Consider the following 22,628-nt stretch of genomic DNA (forward strand, 5'->3'; position numbering starts at 1 on the left):
ACCAAGTGCAATGCAAAGCGTCGGATGCAGTGGTGTAAAACACGCCGCCACTGGACTCTAGAGCAATGGAGACATGTTCTCTGGAGTGACTAATCACGTTTCTCTGTCTGGCAATCTGATGGACGTGTCTAGGTTTGGTGGTTGCCAGGAGAACGGTACTTGACTGATGGCATTGTGTCAGGTGTAAGGTTCTGTGGAAGGGGATTGTGGTGTGCGGTTGTTTTTTTGGGGTTTGGCTTGGCCCCTTAGTTCCATGAAGGGAACTTTTAAGGCGTCAGGATACCAAGAGATTTTGGACAATTTCATGCTCCCAGCTTTGTGGGAACAGTTTGGGGATGGCCCCTTCCTGATCCAACATGACTACGCACCAGTGCACAAAGTAAGGTCCATAAAGACATGGATGAGTGAGTTTGGGGTGGAGGAACTTGACTAGCCTACACAGAGTCCTGACCTCAACCCGATAGAACACCTTTGGGATGAATTAGAGCGGATACTGCAAGCCAAAAGCAGTGCCTGACCTCACAAATGTGCTTCTGGAAGAATGGTCAAACATTCCCATAGACACACTCCTAAACCTTGTGGACAGCCTTCCCAGAAGAGTTGAAGCTGTTATAGTTCCAAAGGGTGGGCCAACTCAATATTGAACCCTACGGACTAAGACTGGGATGCCATTAAAGTTCATGTGCGTGTAAAGGCAGGTGCCCCAATGCTATTGGCAATATAGTGTGTGTGTATGTGTATATATATATATATATATATATATATATATTAGTGGTGCACCAAAATTAAAATTCTGGTGCCGAAACCGAAAATTCAAATGTACTTGGCCAAAAACCGAAACTGAAACCGAAATGCGCAGTTTTTAAAAATTAATATATATTTTTTGGAAGAAAATACACTTTGATTAAAAAAAACAAAAAGAAAAACAATATATACCCCAATTTTTTTGTAAAATATGAAAGAGGATGTTACGGCGAGTAAATAGATACCCAACATGTCACATGTCACGCTTTGAAATTGCGCACGATCGTGGAATGGCGTGAAACTGTGGTACTTAAAAATCTTCATGGGTGATGCTTTATACTTTGCACTGCTAACCTGTAGAATTTTTTAGTGGAGGTCTAAAGCAAGAATTATTGCTCTTGGTCTGACATTTGTGGCGATACCTCACGTGTGTGGTTTGAACACCATTTACATATGTGGGCATGGCCTACGTATGCGTTCACCACTACGTGCGAGCACAGGGGGATGGGGGCACTTTAAATTTAAAAAAAAAATTATGTTTTTGGGGTTTTTTTGCACTGTTCCTTTAAAAAAAATGTTGATCACTTTAATTCTTATCACAAGAAATGCATGCATCCCTTGTGATAGAAATAATTAGTGACAGGTCCTCTTTATGGAGAGATATGGGGTCAATAAGACCCCACATCTCTCCTCTGCAATTGATCTACTGCTTTAAAAGAAAAAAAAAATGTCCGGAACCAGAAGCAACATCACTCCAGTCCTCCAAGGACATAGAGATGAGTGGAGGCCATCTTTCCTTCACTAAACTCTATGCCCAGCGCCGTGATCGTTCAATGGTTTCTCAGTAAGGCTGAGAACTACCTAGTGGTGGCCGGTGGCGGCAGCAGCGGGCGGGCTGCGGCAAGGGGTTGGGGTTTTTCAGCATCTGTATCTGTGCTATTTTTTCATATTGGCTGATGGCAGAAAGGGATGTTTTCGGCCGAAACGTTTCTGCCCCCGAAATTTTGGTGCATCTCTAATATACAGTGGGGATCGAAAGTTTGGGCACCCCAGCTAAAAATTTGTATTAATGTGCATAAAGAAGCCAAGGAAAGATGGAAAAATCTCCAAAAGGCATCAAATTACAGATTAGACATTCTTATAATATGTCAACAAAAGTTAGATTTTATTTCCATCATTTACACTTTCAAAATAACAGAAAACAAAAAAATGGCGTCTGCAAAAGTTTGGGAACCCTGCAGAATTTATAGCATGCACTGCCCCCTTTGCCAAGCTGAGACCTGCCAGTGTCATGGATTGTTCTCAATCATCGTCTGGGAAGACCAGGTGATGTCAATCTCAAAGGTTTTAAATGCCCAGACTCATCTGACCTTGCCCCAGCAATCAGCACCATGGGTTCTTCTAAGCAGTTGTCTAGAAAACTGAAACTGAAAATAGTTGACGCTCACAAAGCTGGAGAAGGCTATAAGAAGATAGCAAAGCGTTTTCAGATGTCAATATCCTCTGTTCGGAATGTAATTAAGAAATGGCAGTCATCAGGAACAGTGGAAGTTAAAGCAAGATCTGGAAGACCAAGAAAAATATCAGACAGAACAGCTCGCAGGATTGTGAGAAAAACAATTCAAAACCCACGTTTGACTGCATGATCCCTCCAGAAAGATCTGGCAGACACTGGAGTTGTGGTACACTATTCCACTATAAAGAGATACTTGTACAAATATGGTCTTCATGGAAGAGTCATCAGAAGAAAACCTCTTCTGCGTCCTCACCACAAAAATCATCGTTTGAACTTTGCAAATGAACATATAGACAAGCCTAATGCATTTTGGAAACAAGTTCTGTGGACCGATGAGGTTAAACTTGAACTTTTTGGCCGGAATGAGCAAATGTACGTTTGGAGAAGAAGGGGCACAGAATTGAATGAAAAGAACCTCTGTCCAACTGTTAAGCATGGGGTTGGATCAATCATGCTTTGGGGTTGTGTTGCAGCCAGTGGCACAGGGAACATCTCACGAGTAGAAGGAAAAATGGATTCAATAAAATTTCAGCAAATTTTGGATGGTAACTTGATGCCATCTGTGAAAAAGCTGAAGTTAAAGAGAGGATGGCTTCTACAAATGGATAATGATCCTAAACACACTTCGAAATCCACGGGGGATTACATCAAGAGGCGTAAACTGAAGGTTTTGCCATGGCCTTCACAATCTCCTGACCTCAACATAATTGAAAATCTATGGTTAGACCTTAAAAGAGCAGTGCGTGACAGACAGCCCAGAAATCTCAAAGAACTGGAAGACTTTTGTAAGGAAGAATGGGCAAAGATACCTCAAACAAGAATTGAAAGACTCTTGGCTGGCTACAAAAAGCGTTTACAAGCTGTGATACTTGTCAAAGGGGGCAGTACAAGATATTAACTCTGCAGGGTGCCCAAACTTTTGCAGACGCCATTTTTTTGTTTTCTGTTATTTTGAAAGTGTAAATGATGGAAATAAAATCTAACTTTTGTTGACATATTATAAGAATGTCTAATCTGTAATTTGATGCCTTTTGGAGATTTCTCCATCTTTCCTTGGCTTCTTTATGCACATTAATACAAATTTTTAGCTGGGGTGCCCAAACTTTCAATCCCCACTGTATATATATATATGTGTATATATATATATATATATATATACAGTGAATGAAATAAGGGGATCAAATACTTATTTCCCTCATGAACATGCAAATCAGTGCAGAATTTGTAAGACATGCATTTCTTGTTGCTATTCTGTCTCTCAGTGTTACAATACACCTACCATTCGATTTTTAGACTGATCATTTCTTTGTGAGTGGGCAAACATTCAAAATCAGCAGGGGATCAAATACTTATTTCCTTCACTGTAAGTATGTGTGTATATATACACTTTGAAAACACATCAGATCTCAATGGGGAAAAATATCATGCTGGATATCTATACTGATATGGACTGGGTAATGTGTTAGGAACGTAAGGATGCCCCATTGTTTGATGGAAATGAAAATTATCAACGTACAGAGGACTGAATTCAAAGACACCCCAAAAATCAAACTGAAAAAATGATGCAGCAGGCTAGTCCATTTTTCTGAAATTCATTGGAGCAATTCAAAATGGTACTCAGTCATTTGTATGGCCCCCACGTGCTTGTATGCATGCCATGTCAGGGCATGCTCCTAATGAGATGACGGATGGTGTCCTGGGGTATGTCCTCCCAGATCTGGACCAGGGCATCACTGAGCTCTGCTGAGGTGCGACCTGGCGGCGTCAGATAGACCGAAACATGATTTCCCAGAGGTTTTCTATTGGATTGAGATCAGGCGTGCATGGGGGCCATTCAGTGGTAACAATTTCTTCATCCTCCAGGAACTGCCTGCATACTCTCGCCACATTAGGCCGGGCATTGTCGTGCACCAGGAGGAACCCAGGACCCACTGCACCAGTGTAGGTTCTGACAATGAGTGCAGGGACTTCATCTCGATACCTAATGGCAGTCAAGGTGCCATTGTCTAGCCTGTAGAGGTCTGTGCATCCCTTCATGGATATTCCTCCCCAGACAGTCACTGACCAACCACCAAAACAGTCATGCTAAATGATGTTACAGGTAGCATAACGTTCTGCACAGCTTCACCACACCCTTTCACATCTGTCACATGTGCTCAGGGTGAACCTGCTCTCATCTGTGAAAAGCACAGGGTGCCAGTAGCAAACCTGCTAAATCTGGTGTTCAATGGCAAATGCCAATCGAGCTCTATGGTGCTGGTTAGTGAGCACAGGGCCCACTAGAGGACGTCAGGCCCTCAGGCCACCCTCATAAAGTCTGTTTCTGATTGTTTGGTCTGAGACATTCATACCAGTGGCTTACTGGAGGTCATTTTTTAGGGCTCTAGCAGTGCTTATCCTGTTCCTCCTTGTACAAAAGAGCAGATACTGGTCTTGCTAATGGGTTAAGGACCTTCTAAGGCCTCTCCAGCTCTCCTAGAGTAACTGCCTGTCTCTTGGAATCTCCTCCATGCTGTTTAGGCTCTGTTGGGAGACACAGCAAACCTTCTGGCAATGGCATCTATTGATCTGCCATCCTGGAGGAGTTGGAATGCCTGTGCAACCTCTGAAGGGTCCAGGTATTGCCTCATGCTACCAGTAGTGACACTGACCCTAGTCAAATGCAAAACTAGTGAAAAACAGTCAGAAAAGATGAGTAGGGAAAAAAATGTCAGTGGCCTCCACCTGTGAAACCATTCCTGTTTTGGGGGTCGTCTCATGTATCTAGAGCAACTGTTGTTAATTTCATTAACACCAAAGCAACTGAAACCGATCAACAACCAGCTCTGCTACTTAACTGACCAGATCAATATCCCAGGAGTTTAATTGACTGGATGCTATACTCTGATTAATAAGAGTTCCTTTATTTTTTTTTGAGAAGTGTGTCTAGCTATCTATCTATCTATCTATTAATATATATATATATATATATATATATATATATATATATTGTCCCCTAATTGGTTCCCCAAAGAAATAGGCAGCATATGTACAGTTGTATTTTCTGTCAGTACTTAGCCTTTTCACCCAGCAGCAAGCTCTGGGTTCTTAGCAGAGAAAGCAAGAGAGAGAGCCTCATACATCAGTCAGCTCACATATATAAAGGCTTGTGGAAGACTGAGGCTAATAATGAGGTCAGGCTCCTAGGTAAGATGTTTACTTGAAGATTTATCCCCCCAAAAACTCTGCAAAACTTTGGACCCAGAACATGAATTGATACAACATGTTTGTTTTCTTCATATCAGTTATTAACCCTGGAGTACCTCGCCATGTGTATGTGAGAAAATTAGGTGGCTAGGTATGGATAGTGTATGTGTCCTTTCATATTGACTTGATGTCATCACACAGGTAAACTACCTGTCCCACCTTGTTCCCTAGGGATTTCATATTGACTTGTTCCCAAGGGATTTCATATTGACTTGATGTCATCACACAGGTAAACTATCTGTCCCACCTTGTTCCCAAGGGATTTATGCTGTGTAGTCAAAAATCTGACCCTGTGATATTAACCTATTTATTTTAGAAAACCTCATTAGCTAGAGCATTCACCTTAAGCAGGAGAAGATTATATCCCTGCCAGTGTCTAACACAAGCAAAAGTCATATCCAAACAAAGCCTGCCACCTCCTGCATTACTTCTGGTCTTTGTGGTCACGGTTTACTTCTGTGAGCCTAGGAGCTCTGTCATCAGGATTCCACCCATTAAGAGATGAAATCCAGCTTGCCTATGTATCCTTCCCTGTCCTCCCCCCCCCCAACTGCTACTTCCTTCTGACGTTCAGTGGGGGGAGGTTCTGGGCTTCAGTCATGTACTAACACTATATAGCCAAAAGTACATGGACACCTTTCCAAATTACTGAGTTCAGTTGTTCCCAGCAAAGAGCAATCTGAATGCTACCACGTAAAAAGACATATTAGACAACTGTGCCACTTTCGACCTTGTGGGAACAGTATAAGGAAGGTCTCTTTATGTTTCACCATGACTGTACCACCGTATACAAAGCCAGGTCTAAAAATACATGGTTGGACAAGTTTTGTGTGCAAGAACTCAAGTAGTCTGCACAGAACCCTGACCTAAACCCTAATAAACACTTTGGTATGATATGGAACACAGTTTGTGAGCTAAGTCTTCTCTTCCAATATCAGTACCTGATCTGAAATGGCTAAATTAACACAATTTCCCACAGATACACTCCAAAATCTTGTAGAATGCCTTCCCAGAAAAGTGGAGGCTGTTATATCTGCAGTGGAAGGCCCAGCTCCATATTTATGCCATGGTTTTGGAAAGAATGTCCAACAAACTCTTATAGGAGTAATAGTTATCCACAAACTTTTGGCTGTAGTGTAGAAGTGAACAATACTACTGTCCTTATTTTTTATTATAATAAAATTGTCTCTTGAATTTGTTTGTCTTTTCTTTTTTTAGGAATGGAAAGAACACGATAATCCTGAAAAACATCAATTGCCTGACATATCTTTCCTGTGTGACCTGCTGCAGGGGGCAAGCACAGAGCCCGACAATAAGGTGTGTAAATGAAGTAAAATAAAAGGTGGCTTTAGTCAGTGTTGCTTTATAATTGCATTTGCTGCAAAGAAAGTACATCTCAAAGCTCTTTTTCTAAAATATTTTAGACATATCACAAACTTGATGTATAGCAACAATACAGTTTGTCCTAATAAACTGCTGTAGGACCAAATTCTTCTCTGTCTCCCTCTCCTTCATAGCTGTCCCTCTTTTGGGCTTGTGTAGACAAGTGTTTTGTTATTCTGTGTTTGATGTGCATTTGCAAAGTAGATATCTGTTTACCTCAATAGTGTAATATGAATAAGAGCTTTGAGGCTGCATTTGACCTGCTATGCATTGCATTTGTTTTCTTTCTCTAATTTGCTATAGCCAAAACCAATGGAATTTGATTCCTGTTGGCCACAACCTATTTTAGGTAATAGTTCACGTGTGCTTAAATGATTTGCAGTTGGGTCGTTTTTAGCTGATTGTAATGGATGGTCTGCTTTAATTTTTACTGCAACTCTTTGAACCATTTATGTTAGTCCATAACCACCAAGGAGTTTACAGTTAATTGTCCCTACCGCTGTCATTCTTATTTACTAATACAGTAGGGTTTGTTTTTATTCAGAACTTCATTTTTAGAGATTTCAGTAAGTAAAATGCTTGAGGTGATTGTACTGCTTGGACCTTGAAGAAGGGGACATTCCCCGAAAGCTTGTCCTCAAAATTGTATGTTAGTGCAAATGAAAAAAGTATCACGGACAGTACTCAATTGTTTCAGTAAGTAAAACATAAGCAAAAATGTTCATTTTTTTAAATTATGCTATTTGAAAGAAAACATGTAACAAATACAAAGTAGATGTTATCCCATTTGTACTTTAAAAGTGAAAATACACTCTGATATTCTTTAATTGTGCTATTACAGTTTAAAGCGGAACTAAACCCTTTGATTTAATGGTTTTCCAAAGTAGTTACATTTAAGGCATACAGTGAATGATAATTGCTAGCGGTTTGTGCTTTCAACCAAGCTGTCAAGCCATCAAATAGCTGATGTCATACCTGATCATATGCAGAACACCATAGCAAATGCAGATCAATGTAGGCAAAGATGGCAGCTTTCTAGGCTGTAAAGGACAGGAGGACTTAGTTCTGCTTTAAATGCAGTATTGCTAAGACTAGTATTCTTAGCTTGGAGTTTCTGTGTACATGCATGCTGTCTGATATTATTTACCAGTTAAAATTTAATTCCATCCAGCACTAAAGAAGCTCACAATCCCTTTCTGATTCAAACATCCCCTGTGAAGATTGGCTAAAGTCTAACTCCAGGATTTTGCAACACTTCCTCCCACCTTCCCTGACACCCCCTCTAACTGCTGGTATGAAAAAAAACAATTTAAATGCCCATTTTACTTGCTTGAAACCATAGACAAGTGACGTCCTAGCCTGATTCTTCCATCTTCTGTTTATTCTGGGGGTCCTTCTTTGGGTGTCCACATCGCTGCTTGCATGATGCAGACACCTCCTATTGGTGGAGGCAAGCCTTCCAGTGGCCAAGTCTTCTCTCATAGGCTCCAGAGGCAGGGGAACGGGGCCCAAAAAGATAATGCCTAGTCCCCAGGGAATTAAGTTTGCTGGTCTCATAGAGAAAACTGTGACTTTGATCCATAATGGCTGAGGAAAAGGTGTTTGTTATTAAGACTGAAGAGCAAGGCAATTGGTGCAGAATGCACTTTTTACATTTCATTTTTGGCTGGTGTTGGGCTTTAACCGCTTCCCACCCGCCATATAGTACAATGATGGGTGCAAGGCGGTTCTCTCATTCTGGGAGGACGTCTTATGATGTCCTCCCATTCTAACTGCGCATGCGCGGCTCCGGGAGCGTGCAGCGTGGCGATCGGTGGTGCACTGTGTCCCTCGGACACAGCAGATCACCGTTCAACAGAAAGAGCCGAAGATGTCAGCTTGGTCATGTGATCAGCTGTGTCCAATCACAGCTGATCACATGTAAATAGGGAAATGCTGGTTATCGGCATTTCTCTCCTCATGAGCTGTCACAGTCATGTGCATTGATCATCAGGGCAATGATGATCAGTGTGCCCTGATGATTTGTGTAGCCCCAGCAGTGCCACCTGTCAGTGTCCATCAGTGCCAGCTGTCAGTACTCATCCATGCCGACTGCCAGTGCCCATCAGTGCCACATCAATGCCACATATCAGTGCCTACCAGTGCACATCATGCCACATAGCAGTGCCCATCTGAGCTGCCTTTCAGTGTCACCCATCAGTGCCAGTCAGTGCCACCTATCAATTCCAGTCAGTGCCACCTATCAGTGCTGCCAATCAGTGCCACCTATCAGTGCCAGTCAGTGCCGCCTATCAGTGTGCATCAGTGCCGCCTCTCAGTGCCCGTTAGTGCTGCCTATCAGTGCTGCCTAACAGTGCCAATCAGTGCCACCTAACAGTGCCAGTCAGTGCCACCTATCAGTGCCAGTCAGTGTCACCTATCAGTGCCGCCTATCAGTGCCATATATGAGTGCTGCCTTTCAGTGCCCATCAGTGATGCCTGTCAATGCCCATCAGTGCCACCTACCTGTGCCTCCTCATCAGTGCAAATCAGTGCCACCTATCAGTGTCCATCAGTGCAGCCTATCAGTGCCCATCACTGCAGCCTCATTAGCACACATCAGTGAAGGAGAAAAATCACTTATTTACAAAATTTTATAACAAAAACTAGGAAAAAACTTTTTTTTTTCAAAACTTTCAGTGGTTTTTGGTTTGTTTAAGAAAAAATAAAAATCCCAGAGGTGATTAAATACCACTGAAAGAAAGCTCTATCTGTCTCAAAAAAAATTATAAAAATTTCATATGGGTAGAGTGTTGTATGACCGAGCAATTGTCATTCAAATTGCAACATTGCTGAAAGCTGGAAATTGGCCTGGGCAGGAAGGAGGTATAAGTGCCCTGTAGGCTAGTGGTTAATATAGGTCTTCCATAGGTGGAAATTAACTGACCATTGGAAGCACGTTGCACAGTAGTTTGGTTGCTGTAGAAACATTTTTTGAATATTGTTCACTGAGCATGCCATTGGGCATGCTATTGTTGAGCATTACTGTTATTTTCATCTCGTGGTTTGTAAGGAAACTTCCTTCTTTACTGGTGTTTTTTCAAGTTCTGTTGTCTTTTTCATTTAAATCCATTGGAATCTGCCACACTCTCTAATATCTAGAATATTCGATGGCAGTAGTCATGGTAAGGGTTTCATTATGCAAAGAGCAACTAAGAAAGTGTGTTAACTTAGAGCAAAAAACTTATTGGATAAATTCACTTTTGTTACAAAAAAATAGTGCCTTTTTGGACTTGGCAGAATTAAAATCAGTAGATAAAAATATTTTTGTCCAATGTATATATAGCGACTTACACTGCCTGGCATCCCAACATTTACAAACCCTTCATTTCTTTCCTCCGCTTTTGGAACAAGCACTGGGATAATGCCAGGGACTGGACATGGAGAATAAAGGCACCTTTGCCCGACCCCTTCTTATGAAAGATTGCTCCTACAAACAATTTAAAATGCAGCTGATGGATCAGAGATGCTTTGTAGCAGCAAATATGCAAAAGGGAAACTTTTAAAGAGTTCAAAAACTTGTACTTCCGAGGTCACATTTGGATAGGGTGGGGACATTTCGAACCTGCAGGTTTTTATTGGTATCTTGGGGTTGATTTTTCCTTCTATAGGTGACTACATGGATGTCAGGTTAAGGTAAACCAAGTGAACTTTCTGATTTTAGCTCTGTCGCTTTGTTTGAGGGATAGCATTAGCAACTCAATGAGTGCCTTCATTGGTTGTCTGAAAGAGTGTGTATTGACCTGGACAGGAAGGGAGTAGAATCCAATGGAATTGTAATAAAAGCACTTATTTTATTGCTGTCTGTTGGTGAGATTCTCTATATTTCCTGTAATTCCCAACTGGGGCATGGACAACAATTACAAAATAAAGAGATATAAACTTTTCCCTACTATTTGCAAAAAAAATATGAAAAAAATGTTTTGGCTAATTGGACTTGGAATTATGTAATGAAAAGATTTGTTTTTACATTTATAGTATTGTGGATGATATAATACTCATCGCAAGCCTCACTGGTGAAATGTCAAAGTGAAAGTGGGACTGGGATTGTTTGCATACACAACTCCTCTTGCTTTTTATAACTCTGCTTCAATCTATGTGCATTAATAATTCACAATATAGGTCCAAGGCCAGTAAGATACTCTACTTTTTCCAGACAGACAGTCTGTCTCTGGCACATCCCACATTCCATCCTTAACCTTTCCCTAATGTTTACACCTTTTCAAGATACTTAATTTTACATAGGTCAGATTTGTGGAATGGCGGGACCTGCCTTGACACATTTGGCTGTGTCATCCTGGCAGTGAGGGAAGGTTTCAGGAAAAGGTCCCTTCTCTGCCACACATAGGGTAAGAAACAGGGTCATTTTAAAAGATCATGAAAACCCACTATGAATATATTATGAAATGTATGAATACTTGGTTAATGGTTTTACCTGTAATATGTATTCATTCTTTTTAAACTAAAGGTGACTATGACAAAATCAGCTCATCAGGCTGCAATCTATGTACTTTAAAAGTGCAGAAATGGATTCACAAATGTTCGGTTGCTTGTCGAATACCTGTGAAGTAACTAGATGTCTTCTTGGTAATTAGCTCATTTACAGCTATCAATTGAAAAGAATATCCTGACCTCCTTTGATTTCCCAACACTGTGAAGGAGACTTAGAGTCCTCACTGAATATGATCCATAACAGTTTCTTAAAGTAGACGAAAACTTCAGTGGCAGAGGGGGGGGGGGCTTTAATCTGCAAGCATTTACAGCACAGTTGCTGATTGTGTCAAACACCTACCTCCTTCTGTGTGCTGTCCTCCAGCGATGACAAGTCAAGGCACCTGCTACCATTGTGTCCCATACCACCACCATCTCCACCGCTGATTATTTCTGTAGCAATCCTCTTTGGCCATTTGGTGGCCACAGTACCTGGCCCATTCCTGGCAACTTACAACTGCCAGGAATGGATCAAGAGTGTACACTGGGTGATGCATGTGCTGTCCAGTGTACACAGAAAAAAAATTGCTAGGGGGAGAATAAGAATTTTTGTGACAGGTGTCTTCTGCCAGAAATCCCTAGCTTCAATCAGTTTTGTATTTTTAGAGTTTAATTCTGCTTTAACAGTGAAATAGTACAGAGAGTGTATTTGCTTTAACCACTTCAATGCCAGGCACTTTTACCCCTTTCCTGTCCAGGCCAATTTTCAGCTTTTGCACTTTGAATGACAATTGCGCAGTCATGCACCACTGCACCCAAATTAACTATTTATATTTTTTTTCACACAAATAGAGATTTTTTTTTCGACAATTTTGAAAAAAAAGGTTTTCTTCGTTTATGTTATAAAATTTTGCAAATAAATAACTTCTCTTCATAAATTTAGCAAGAAGCATGGCGAGTTTTTTGAAGTTGTCATTTTTTTTGTCACAATTTGGAAAATGAAGAAATAAAAAAAACATTTTCACAATTTTATTTTCACATTTTGTCACCAGTCCAGTACAGTGTTATCATATAACTGGCATGGCCGTGATCAGGGATACTGACTGGTGATGGCAGGTAATTAAAAAAAAAACTTAAAATTTGTTTTCATTTTTGTGACCAGAGCAATACAGTGTTACCATAGTAACACTGTACTACTCTGGGGAAGTAGTCAAGATTTTTTTTTTTATACACACACATTATTATTACTTATACCATTGTATTTCATTGATATAGGAAACCATTTTTACTGAATGAAACTGATTTATTCAGTGTCTATTGTGATTAGCTGCAAATGGCAAAAGCTAACCACATGGTAAAGATGGACTGTGATTGGCCCTGTCTGTACTATGTGATCGCTGTGACCAATCACAGCTAACAAAACAATTGTATACAATGGATGGCATGAAAGGAAGCCATCCATTGTTTACAATTGTTATGTGATCTGCTGTGATTGTTCACAGCAATCACATGACACTAGCAGCGGGCCTGTAGTGATCAGTCATCGGCCGTGTCCAGTGGATCATATGATGTCCACTCAGAAGGAGGAACGTTCCACACGGTCGTCAATCTGCTATAGGCCGGGTGGGAACTTGTTAAAGTAGGTCTAGCTACAGTTGGGTTGATGTGTCTAGTTGAAGGGGACAGACTAATTTGACTTAGGAGTGTATTTATAAAATATTTGCAAAGCTATTTGTCTTGCAAAACTGCATGTACTTTCATTACTATGGTCATCTAGTAGCTATAATGTGGTATTTTCCCAATTAATGCTATTATTATCAATGAAGAATGCCTGATCTGGAATGAAAACGGCCTAGTAACATTTGATTTTACCAGCATTTGCAGATAATGCATGCAGTTTCACAGGATAAATTAGCGCTGCAATTTATTTTTTTCTTATATAAATACACCCCGTAGCCAAGGTCAGGAGTCTCTAAACGTTCTAAACAAAGGACCAGTTTACTGTTCTTTAGACTTTAGGGGGCCATATTGTTGCCACTGGGAGTAGAAAAGGAGCCGACATCAGTGGGAATAAACCATGCCCTTTCTTTGATGTCAGTGGGAGGAAGGGCACCCCATCCTTGGTGTTATTGTGAGGAACTGTGTCCCATTGTTGGTGTCATTGGGAGGAATTGTACCCCATTATTGATGTCAGTGGAGGGAATTAGGCCCAATTTTTGGCATAAGTGGATGAAATAGTGCCCCAAGGGATGGGTAACAGCAAGCAAAGGGCCGCAGTTTGGAGACCACTGGCCTAGGTTCACATTTGTGTGTGTGATTACTGCTGCGGGGACATGCCTGTTCCCACAGCCTCAACCACCCGCACAGACAAATGCAGGAGCTGTGTGCGGGTTCCAGTAATGCCAATGGCATGCTGCACGCAATTTAAATCACTTCCGCCCTGGGAACCGCATTGCACTTGTGGTTCTCGTGCAGGCTGCAATTTCTGAAATGCTGCAGGGATCTTCTCTCTGTGTTTCAGGAGGCTTGGCAGCCCATTCAAATGAATGGGCTGCTGTGCCTGCGCAAATTGCGGCTTGTAGTGCTGCACAGATGTGAACCTGGACAGTGTTGCTCTGGAATTCTGATAAATATACAACTTTATGAACTAAAATGTTTAATTGGTCAGCTCACAACTGCATACCTGCCAAGTTTTAGAGAAGTGGTGGCAGTTGGCTTTTGTTTTTGTTTTTTTAAAATTTTCTAACTAATTTAGGTGTGTTCTGGGACTATACACTAAGAAATGGGTCTTCTGTTTTTTTTTTTTATATGAGAAGATATAGTCTGGCCTAACAGACAGGTGGGGTATATGTGATTGTCTGAGATCTTTTCCACTATGATAATTTTAATTGGCTTTCACTGTGTACATGTGACCAGAGACTATACTGGCACCATGATTGGATGCCTCTAAATCATAGATCCCCCAAAAACAATAAAGTAAGTATACATTTTATCTGAGATAGAAATGTTCTCCTGATGTAAAGCTGCTGTAAACAGTTATGAAACGGTTAAACACAAAGATGAGTTCAATGGTAAGAGGTTTTCATAGAAAACCACTTAGAGAATTGATTTCATGGGTGCCATGGTCTTAGGCATTTGTATTTTTAAATGTGTTTAATCACAAGATGATAGAGTATCTGGAGAAGTAATGAAAACGGGAGTCCTTACTTTTGGACTTGTGAAAGTCTGACTTATGAAACAGTGAGGAGTGGTCCTCAGAGGTAACTGATATTTACACAGTTTGCTTTCTTCATCCCCTTACATGTAGGGGCTCAAAAGTGCACATAAAAAAATTCACTGCATCAGCGTTTACTTATAACAAATTTACGTACGTGCACAAGGGCATCAGTGTTTACATGAGTATTGTTGTATACAGCAGCCATTCAAATGAATTGACAGTAGTATGCAACATCCTAGGCTCACCGGGTGCAGGAAATTTTACTCTTGATTGTAAGACTTTGAGCATGTAAAAATCTGTGTACATGAGGCCTAAATTAAACACACCAGTCAAAATGTAAAATAAAACCTTGAAATGCATTCAGGGGGCACAATTTACCTGCTCAGTGTTTTTAATCTTTAATCCAGGTATTGCTATAGTGCCAAAGTACACTCTGTTTCTTTTGTTAATAATCTGGTGATCTTCCAACCTCAGCTTTGTGATGTAGTAGAGTATTCCTAAACATAGACACTCTTTGCTGTCTCTCACAGAAAGCAAGATGTAAGAATTATCATTACTAAGAAATTTCTCACATCCGCCAATCAACTTGCGCTAGAACTTTACATGTGATTGGTGAAACAGGAAGCACAGGGGGAAGGTACATAGCACAGGCATCAGGAAGTATAGCACAGGCATCAGGAAGTACACTCTAATTCAACTTGTGAGGTGCTTTCTGGATTCTTGCTGCAGAGAATTAATAGCTCACTGATTGATTTGACTAGTTGCTTGCCTTTCCCTTTAATGTGATTTTGGGTATAAGATAAGTGGCTCACTGAGACTCCGATGTGAACCAGCTTCACCTTTTTGATTTCCTTCTTATCACTGAGTGGCTCGTCAAAATTTTTTTTAGTAACAATACAATTATAATTGTTATGCAATTTGCAGTTAAAGATAAATGCACTAACATTACAGTTACAGTGCCTTGAAAAAGTATTCATACCCCTTGATATTTTCCACATTTTGTCATGTTACAACCTAAAACATAAATGTATCTTATTGGGATTTTATGTGATAGACCAACACAAAGGGGCACATAATTGTGAAGTGGAAGGAAAATAATAAATGGTTTTCAAAATTGTTTACAAATAAATATCTGAAAAGTGTGGCGTGCATTTGTAATCAGCCCCCCTTAGTCAATCCTTTGTAGAACCACCTTTTGCTGCAATTACAGCTGCAATTCTTTTTGGGGATGTCTCTACCAGCTTTCCACATCTAGAGAGGGACATTCTTTTGTGCAAAATAGCTCAAGCTCTGTCAGATTGGATGGAGTGTGTCTGTGAACAGCATTTTGCAAGTCTTGCCACAGATTCTCAATTGGATTTAGGTCTGGATTTTGACAGGGTCCTTCAAACACATAAATATGCTTTGATCTAAGCCATTCCATTGTAGCTCTGGCTGTATGTTTAGGGTCGTTGTCCTGCTGGAAGGTGAACTTCTGCCCCAGTCTCAAGTCTTTTGAAGACTCTAATAGGTTTTCTTCTAAGGTTGACCTGTATTTGGCTCCATCCATCTTCCCATCAACTCTGAGCAGCTTCCATGCCACAGCAAAAATTCTATGGGTAAGTATATGCTATTACAAAAAAAAATCTCACTGTGGGTTGGGGCACCACTAGAGGTAAGTGTGCATCATCAGTTCTGAACACTCCATCTACTGCATTAAAGCTAAACTCCGGACACAAAAAACTTTCCTGCATTCCAGCAGTTATATATTCCATTCCCTAAAAAAAGCAACCACCCCAAACATCACACATAATTTCTTCTACATTAGGCATCAGTTAGGCTTTAAGTGGAAATAGTTTTAATGGGAGGACAACAATCTCTCAGACAGTTATTACTGGAACAAGTTATCCCAACTGGAAGATTTAATCTCACTTTTTCCAGAAGCAACATAACTTTCTGTCCTGCTGACAAAAGTACCCAGGACAGACAGAGAAAATAAATCTTCCAAGTAGAGCCCAGACAGCAATAAAAGCCTTATAGTGGTTCTATGTCTTCCCTATTCTATTCACTAGATTAACTTTAAAAAAGAAAACATTTGGCCTATTGATGACCTTTATAAATATACGTAGTATGTAAACAGCAACAAAAACTATAACTGCACAAAAGAGCAGGTGCAAACCTTATCACACTGTTAATAAATCTGCCCACGTATGTTAGTGACATTTACTATGCTGGCCAGATGAATGACGTTTGTTGACTTAGTGCCCAGGTTGTCTAGGTATCAGCCAGTCTTGGATCTTTAAGCTGAATTTTATGGAAAAGCTAGCTGCACAATTCCCAGAGCTTTCAGCTTGTTCTTCTATGAGAAAGGCTATTATGGCATTGATGGATGCTTTTTACCAGAATGTCTCCACTGGCAGCATTTCTTCTGCTGATCAATAATATATGGAACGGAGAGGCACTTAAGCTGTACACCTCATGTACAGTTTTCTATGTTACTGTACCAAATGATAAACAGTGCAATACAATCACATATCCTAACGAATACATTCACTACACAGACTAATAAATATATTATTGTGCAGAGGAAGCAGTGCATTCACAAATACAAAAAAAAAGACACTTACTAAAATGTATTTCTTTCTTGGAACATAGAAGCTTCTGTTCTGACAGAAACAAAAATAAACATTTATAATAATTTATCAGTGAGTGCAGAAAATGTTATAGCAGTGAGTTGTGAATGATTATCTTTTCTAAAAAGGAACTTTTGAACACATCTTTTCCCCTTGGGCACATTAGCGGCCCACTCCATTCTTCAGTGCATGATGAGACTTGACAGCCGTCAGTATATGCCGGCTTCTAAATACTGTTATAATGTGAATACACCTGTGCTCAGATTATGGACATTAAACTATTCTTAACAATCAGTAAAAAAGATCTAAAACAAATCTCTGAACAATCTAGCTGCCCTAATGTGAAGTTATTCATTCTCAAAGAACACAACAGAGACAGAGAAATAGTGATGAGCAAATCTGCTTGGGTTCAATTCGAGGGCAGGTTCAGCAAGCACGTCCAAAAATCCAAAAGTTGCAAACTTCAAGGCAAACCCCACTGAGGTCAATGATAGGAGAATCTTGAAAAATTCTCTCTACTATTAGGATTAACAAACAAAGAGCAGATGAACACCCTATTTAGTTCACCTGTTTTTTGACAGCGAACACCCAGTCTGCATGACTTCTATATGGCCACAAACCCGAACTCCAGCCCTAACTCTAAAGGCAGGTTGTAGTTGGTATACGAGGGCTTATTTAGATGTGTGGCCATCATTACCGCCCTAATGAAAAGTGATCAGCAAGAATCACTTTAGAAATATAAATGTTTATGATGTGGTCATTCTGGTATGAGTGCCTCTCTGATTTATGACATACTCCAGTTAGCTGGCCATACGCTAGTAAATTGTGGAATGAACAAAAATTCTCAGTGCTCTGTGAATGTCCTTTGAATGTACTTTAAAATTTTGTTTGCTTTTAACATGTGATTATGGAATTAATGTAATTTATCCGAACAAAAACCACATACACAGGAGACCGACCTGAGACTCTAGAACTCTATGTGTGCGGCTGTGAACTGAACATCCGTGAGACCAGGGTACACTTTTTTAAAGCACTGTGGCTATGGAGTTTGTTTGCTCCTTGGAAATTTCAATGTGGTAAAGGGATGTACCCAGAGGGACAATACTGATGGATGTTGCTGAAAGTTTGAAAATTCCATCACAGGGTCTATATATTTTCAGCTACTCTGCCGTTGCCCATTATTTTCTTACGCATACACTAAATATAAAAAGTCTACACACCCCTGTTAAAATGTCAGATTTCTGTGATGTAAAAAAAGAGACAAAGATAAATAATTTCATAACGTTTTCCACCTTTAATGTGACCTATAAACTGTACAACTCAGTTGAACAACAAACTGAAAACTTTTAGGTGGAGGGAAGTAAAAATAAAAAACTAAAATAGTATGGTTGCATAAGTGTGCACACCCTTAAACTAATACTTTGTTGAAGCACCTTTTGATTTTATTACAGCACTCAGTCTTTTTGGGTATGAGTCTATCAGCATGGTATATCTTGTTTTGGCAATATTTGCTCACTCTTCCTTGCAAAAACACTCCAAATCTGTCAGATTGCGAGGGCATTTCCTGTGCGCAGCTCTCTTCAGATCACCCCACAGATTTTCAATCTGATTCAGTTCTGGGCTCTGGCTGGTCCATTCCAAAACTTTAATCTTCTGGTGAAGCCATTCCTTTGTTGATTTGGATGTATGCTTTGGGTCGTTGTCATGCTGAAAGATGAAGTTCCTCTTTATGTTCAGCTTTGTAGCAGACGCCTGAAGGTTTGATGCCAATATTGACTGGCATTTAGAACTGTTCATAATTCCCTCTACCTTGACTAAGGCCCCGGTTCCAGCCGAAGAAAAACAGCCCCAAAGCTGCCACCACCATGCTTCACTGTGGGTATGGTGTTCTTTTGGTGATGTGCAGTGTTGTTTTTTGCGCCAAACATATCTTTTGGAATTATGGCCAAAAAGTTCAACCTTCGTTTCATCAGACCATAACACATTTTTCCACTTGCTTTTGGAAGACTTCAGATATGTTTTTGCAAAACTTAGCTGGGCTTGGATGTTTTTCTTTGTAAAAAAGGCTTCCGTCTTGCCACTGCAACTCCTTTAATTTTGCTGTAGGCCTCCTGACAGCCTCAGAGACCAGTTTTCTTCTCGTCTTTTCATCAATTTTACAAGGACGTCCAGTTCTTGGTAATGTCACTGTTGCACCATATTTTCTCCACTTGATATTGACTGTCTTCACTGTGTTCCATGGTATATCTAATGCCTTCGAAATTATTTTGAACCCTTCTCCTGACTGATACCTTTTAACAGTGGGATCCCTCTGATGCTTTGGAAGCTCTCTGCGGACCATGGCTTTTGCTGTAGGATGTGACTAAGAAAAGGTCAGGAAAGACCTACCAGAACAGCTGAACTTTATTTGGGGTTAATCAGAGGCACTTTAAATGATGGAAGGCGTGTACTAACTCCTATTTAACATGATATTGAATGTGATTGTTTAATTCTGAACACAGCTACATCCCCATTTATAAGAGAGTGTGCACACTTATGCAATCACATTATTTTAGTTTTTTTATGTTTACTTCCCCACCCCCCCAAAAAAAAGATTTCAGTTTGTTTTTCAATTGAGTTGTACAGTTTATACGTCACATTAAAGGTGGAAAAGTTTTTATACATCACAGAAACCTGACATTTTAACAGGGGTCTGTAGACCTTTAATATCTACTGTATTATTGACTCAGACCCTTCTATGTCATCTTTATAACAGAGTCCTGGTTGTTGCCCAACTTTGGTCCTCCTTGTTGTCTCAGTGCACACCCAGGGAGTTTCCTGTGCTTAGCCATACACACATATTCCAGTTTCCACTGTTAATTTCCTCTATAGTCCTGAAGAAGCAGAATTGAGAACCACATTGACCTATAAGGATTTAATCACACAGAATATTCTAATGTAGTAATAAGGGAGTAAGTCATGTTTATTTCTATGACAAACGCAATACGTTATTGTGGAGCATGTGTCATAGGTGGTCATTGAATTTATAAATATATGTGAGCTTTGTTTTTATGACCCTTAATGGGTACCCCCTGTGATTTTAAGAACACTTTTGTAATAAACATTTTTCTACATTTTTATATTTTGTAATGAATGTTCTTTTTTGTGCCAGTAAAGTCTGATGTGTTTTGTTTTTGCTGTAATTGAGTTTCACTGCATGAAAAATAAAAATGTTATGACTGGATTTACATTTAAAGCCCAACTCCAGAAAACATGTAAACCTTCCCTTGCAGTGGAGCTGCAACTATATTGCAAGGGTTAAATGCTTGCTTATGTCTAGGGGAGAGTAAAAGGATGTTTTCTTACCTGATCCTCAACTACCCTGGCAGACAACACTCCCCCATGCTCCAGTGGTGGACTGTCCCATGGGCCATGGGGGAGAAGATGTGCAGGGACCATTCTATCAGTGTAGGTAAACCTACTTTTCCATGCCTCCTAGACTTAAACAAGGCATTGACGCTTGTAGTACAGGCACAATCCCACTGCAAGGAAAAATTTTCAGGTTTCCTGGAGATGGGCTTGAATGTTTAAATAGGAACTATGGATTGATGTGTACTCTATAGCAGGGGTTGGCAAACTGCCGATCGGGATCAATTGCGGGCAGGTGACGGGTAGATCGCACACCTTGAAAGCAAACCCCAGAACCTGGAGAGTAGCCTGCATTCAGCTGCTGCAGGGAGAAAAATACAGCCTTTGGTTCCACTTAATGCTGCCCCCACCACCCCTCCTCTCCAGGTTCCTGTTCCTGGTGTTGCTCTGCCCCCCATGTGCTCCTTTGCCCCCTCACTCCCCCACAGCGTGTTCCCCTCCTCACATCTTCCACCGGCTGCTGTGGGGGATGCTTTCAGGATGGAGAGTGGAGAAGGGGGTGGCAAATGTGTCACTTACTGGCTCCTTCCTTTTCTGAGCGAACACAGTCAGTAATCCGTACCGATCACTAACTCATTCATAACTGAAGCATACTAAACTGTGTTTACTGTGCTTCAGTTATGAATGAACAGGAAGCTGCTCAGCACAGAGCACTTCCCATTCATTTACTGTGCAGTGCAGCTGAGGCTGCAGAGAAAGAAACTGAGGTATCCCTTCCTCTGTCTCAAAAGTCAGACATCAGGGGTCTGTTTGACCCCTGACATTTCATCAAAGCCCCCCAATGAGGCTCCTAAAAAAATTGTAAACAAAAAAAAAATTCTAAAAAAAATACAAAAATACAATATTACAAATAAAAAGCTACTGACAGCAGCCTCTGCCTTACTGAAACCTTCCACTGCTCAACTGACACTGTCCACTGCCCTACTGACACTGTCCACACATGATCTACTACCCTATTGACACCATCCACTGCCCTGCTGACACCATCCACTGCTCTACTGACACTATCCACACACCATCCACTTCCCTACTGGCACTGTCCACTGCTCTACTAACTGTGCTCTGTTAGGGTAGGATAATTTTTTAGTTTTACAGTGACGCTTATTTTATTATATTTGTCAAAGTTTTCCTTGTTATTTAATTAGGCTTTGTTACTTAATTTCATTTAAAAAAAGGGCATTGAACCCTAGTGATCTTTGATCTCATTAATGTTGTTCAGGTAGGATCCAGTTATATTCTTACTGTCATTTACAGTGCCTTGAAAAAGTATTCATACCCCTTGAAATTTTGTTACAACAAAAAACGTAAATTTATTTTATTAGGATTTTATCTGATAGATCAGCACAAAGTGGCATATAATTGTGAAGTGGTAAGAAAATGATAAATGATTTTCAAACTTTTTTACAAATAAATATCTGAAAAATGTGGCATGCATTTGCATTCAGCCCCCCTTAGATAGTGAAATTGTTGCCCATTCTTTGCAAAATAGCTCAAGCTATGTTAGATTGGATGGAGAGCATCTGTGAACAGCAATTTTCAGGCCTTGCCACAGATTCTCAATTAGATTTAGGTCTGGACTTTGACTGTGCCATTCCAACACATGAATATGCTGTGATCTAAACCATTCCATTGTAGCTCTGGCTGTATGTTTAGGGTCGTTGTCCTGCTGGAAGGTGAACCTCACCCCAGTGTCAAGTCTTTTGCAGACTGACAGGTTTTCTTTTAAGATTGCCCTGTATTTGTCTCCATCCATCTTCCCATCAACTCTGATCAGCTTCCCTGTCCCTGCTCAAGAGAAGCATCCCCACAACATGATGCTGCCACCACCATGTTTCACAGGGGGGATGGTGTGTTTAGGGTGATGTGCATTGTTAGTTTTCCGCCACATATAGCATTTTGCTTTGAGGCCAGAAAGTTAAATTTTGGTCTCTTGTGACCAGAGCACCTTCTTCCACATGTTTGTTGTGTGCCCCACATGGCTTCTCACAAACTACAAACGCAACTTCTTATGGCTTTCTTTCAACAATGGCTT

The 22,628-nt window shown here is 40.5% G+C and overlaps 1 protein-coding gene across 3 annotated transcripts in view; it reads left to right on the top strand.

The window, feature by feature from the left end:
- The window catches only part of ARHGEF25 (Rho guanine nucleotide exchange factor 25), a 429,432-nt gene that overhangs the window by 345,692 nt on the left and 61,112 nt on the right, over positions 1-22,628 (top strand). For all 3 annotated transcript variants that reach the window (XM_089692599.1, XM_089692601.1, XM_089692606.1), the window contains one exon: positions 6,725-6,823. In XM_089692599.1, the coding sequence (XP_089548725.1) occupies positions 6,725-6,823 (99 nt within the window). The remainder of the gene's footprint in view (positions 1-6,724; positions 6,824-22,628) is intronic.

Source organism: Staurois parvus, unplaced genomic scaffold (genome assembly GCF_062004578.1).
Source record: "Staurois parvus isolate SC_StPar_1 unplaced genomic scaffold, SC_StPar_1.0 ptg000023l, whole genome shotgun sequence".
In the NCBI taxonomy this organism is placed as follows: Eukaryota; Metazoa; Chordata; class Amphibia; order Anura; family Ranidae; genus Staurois; species Staurois parvus.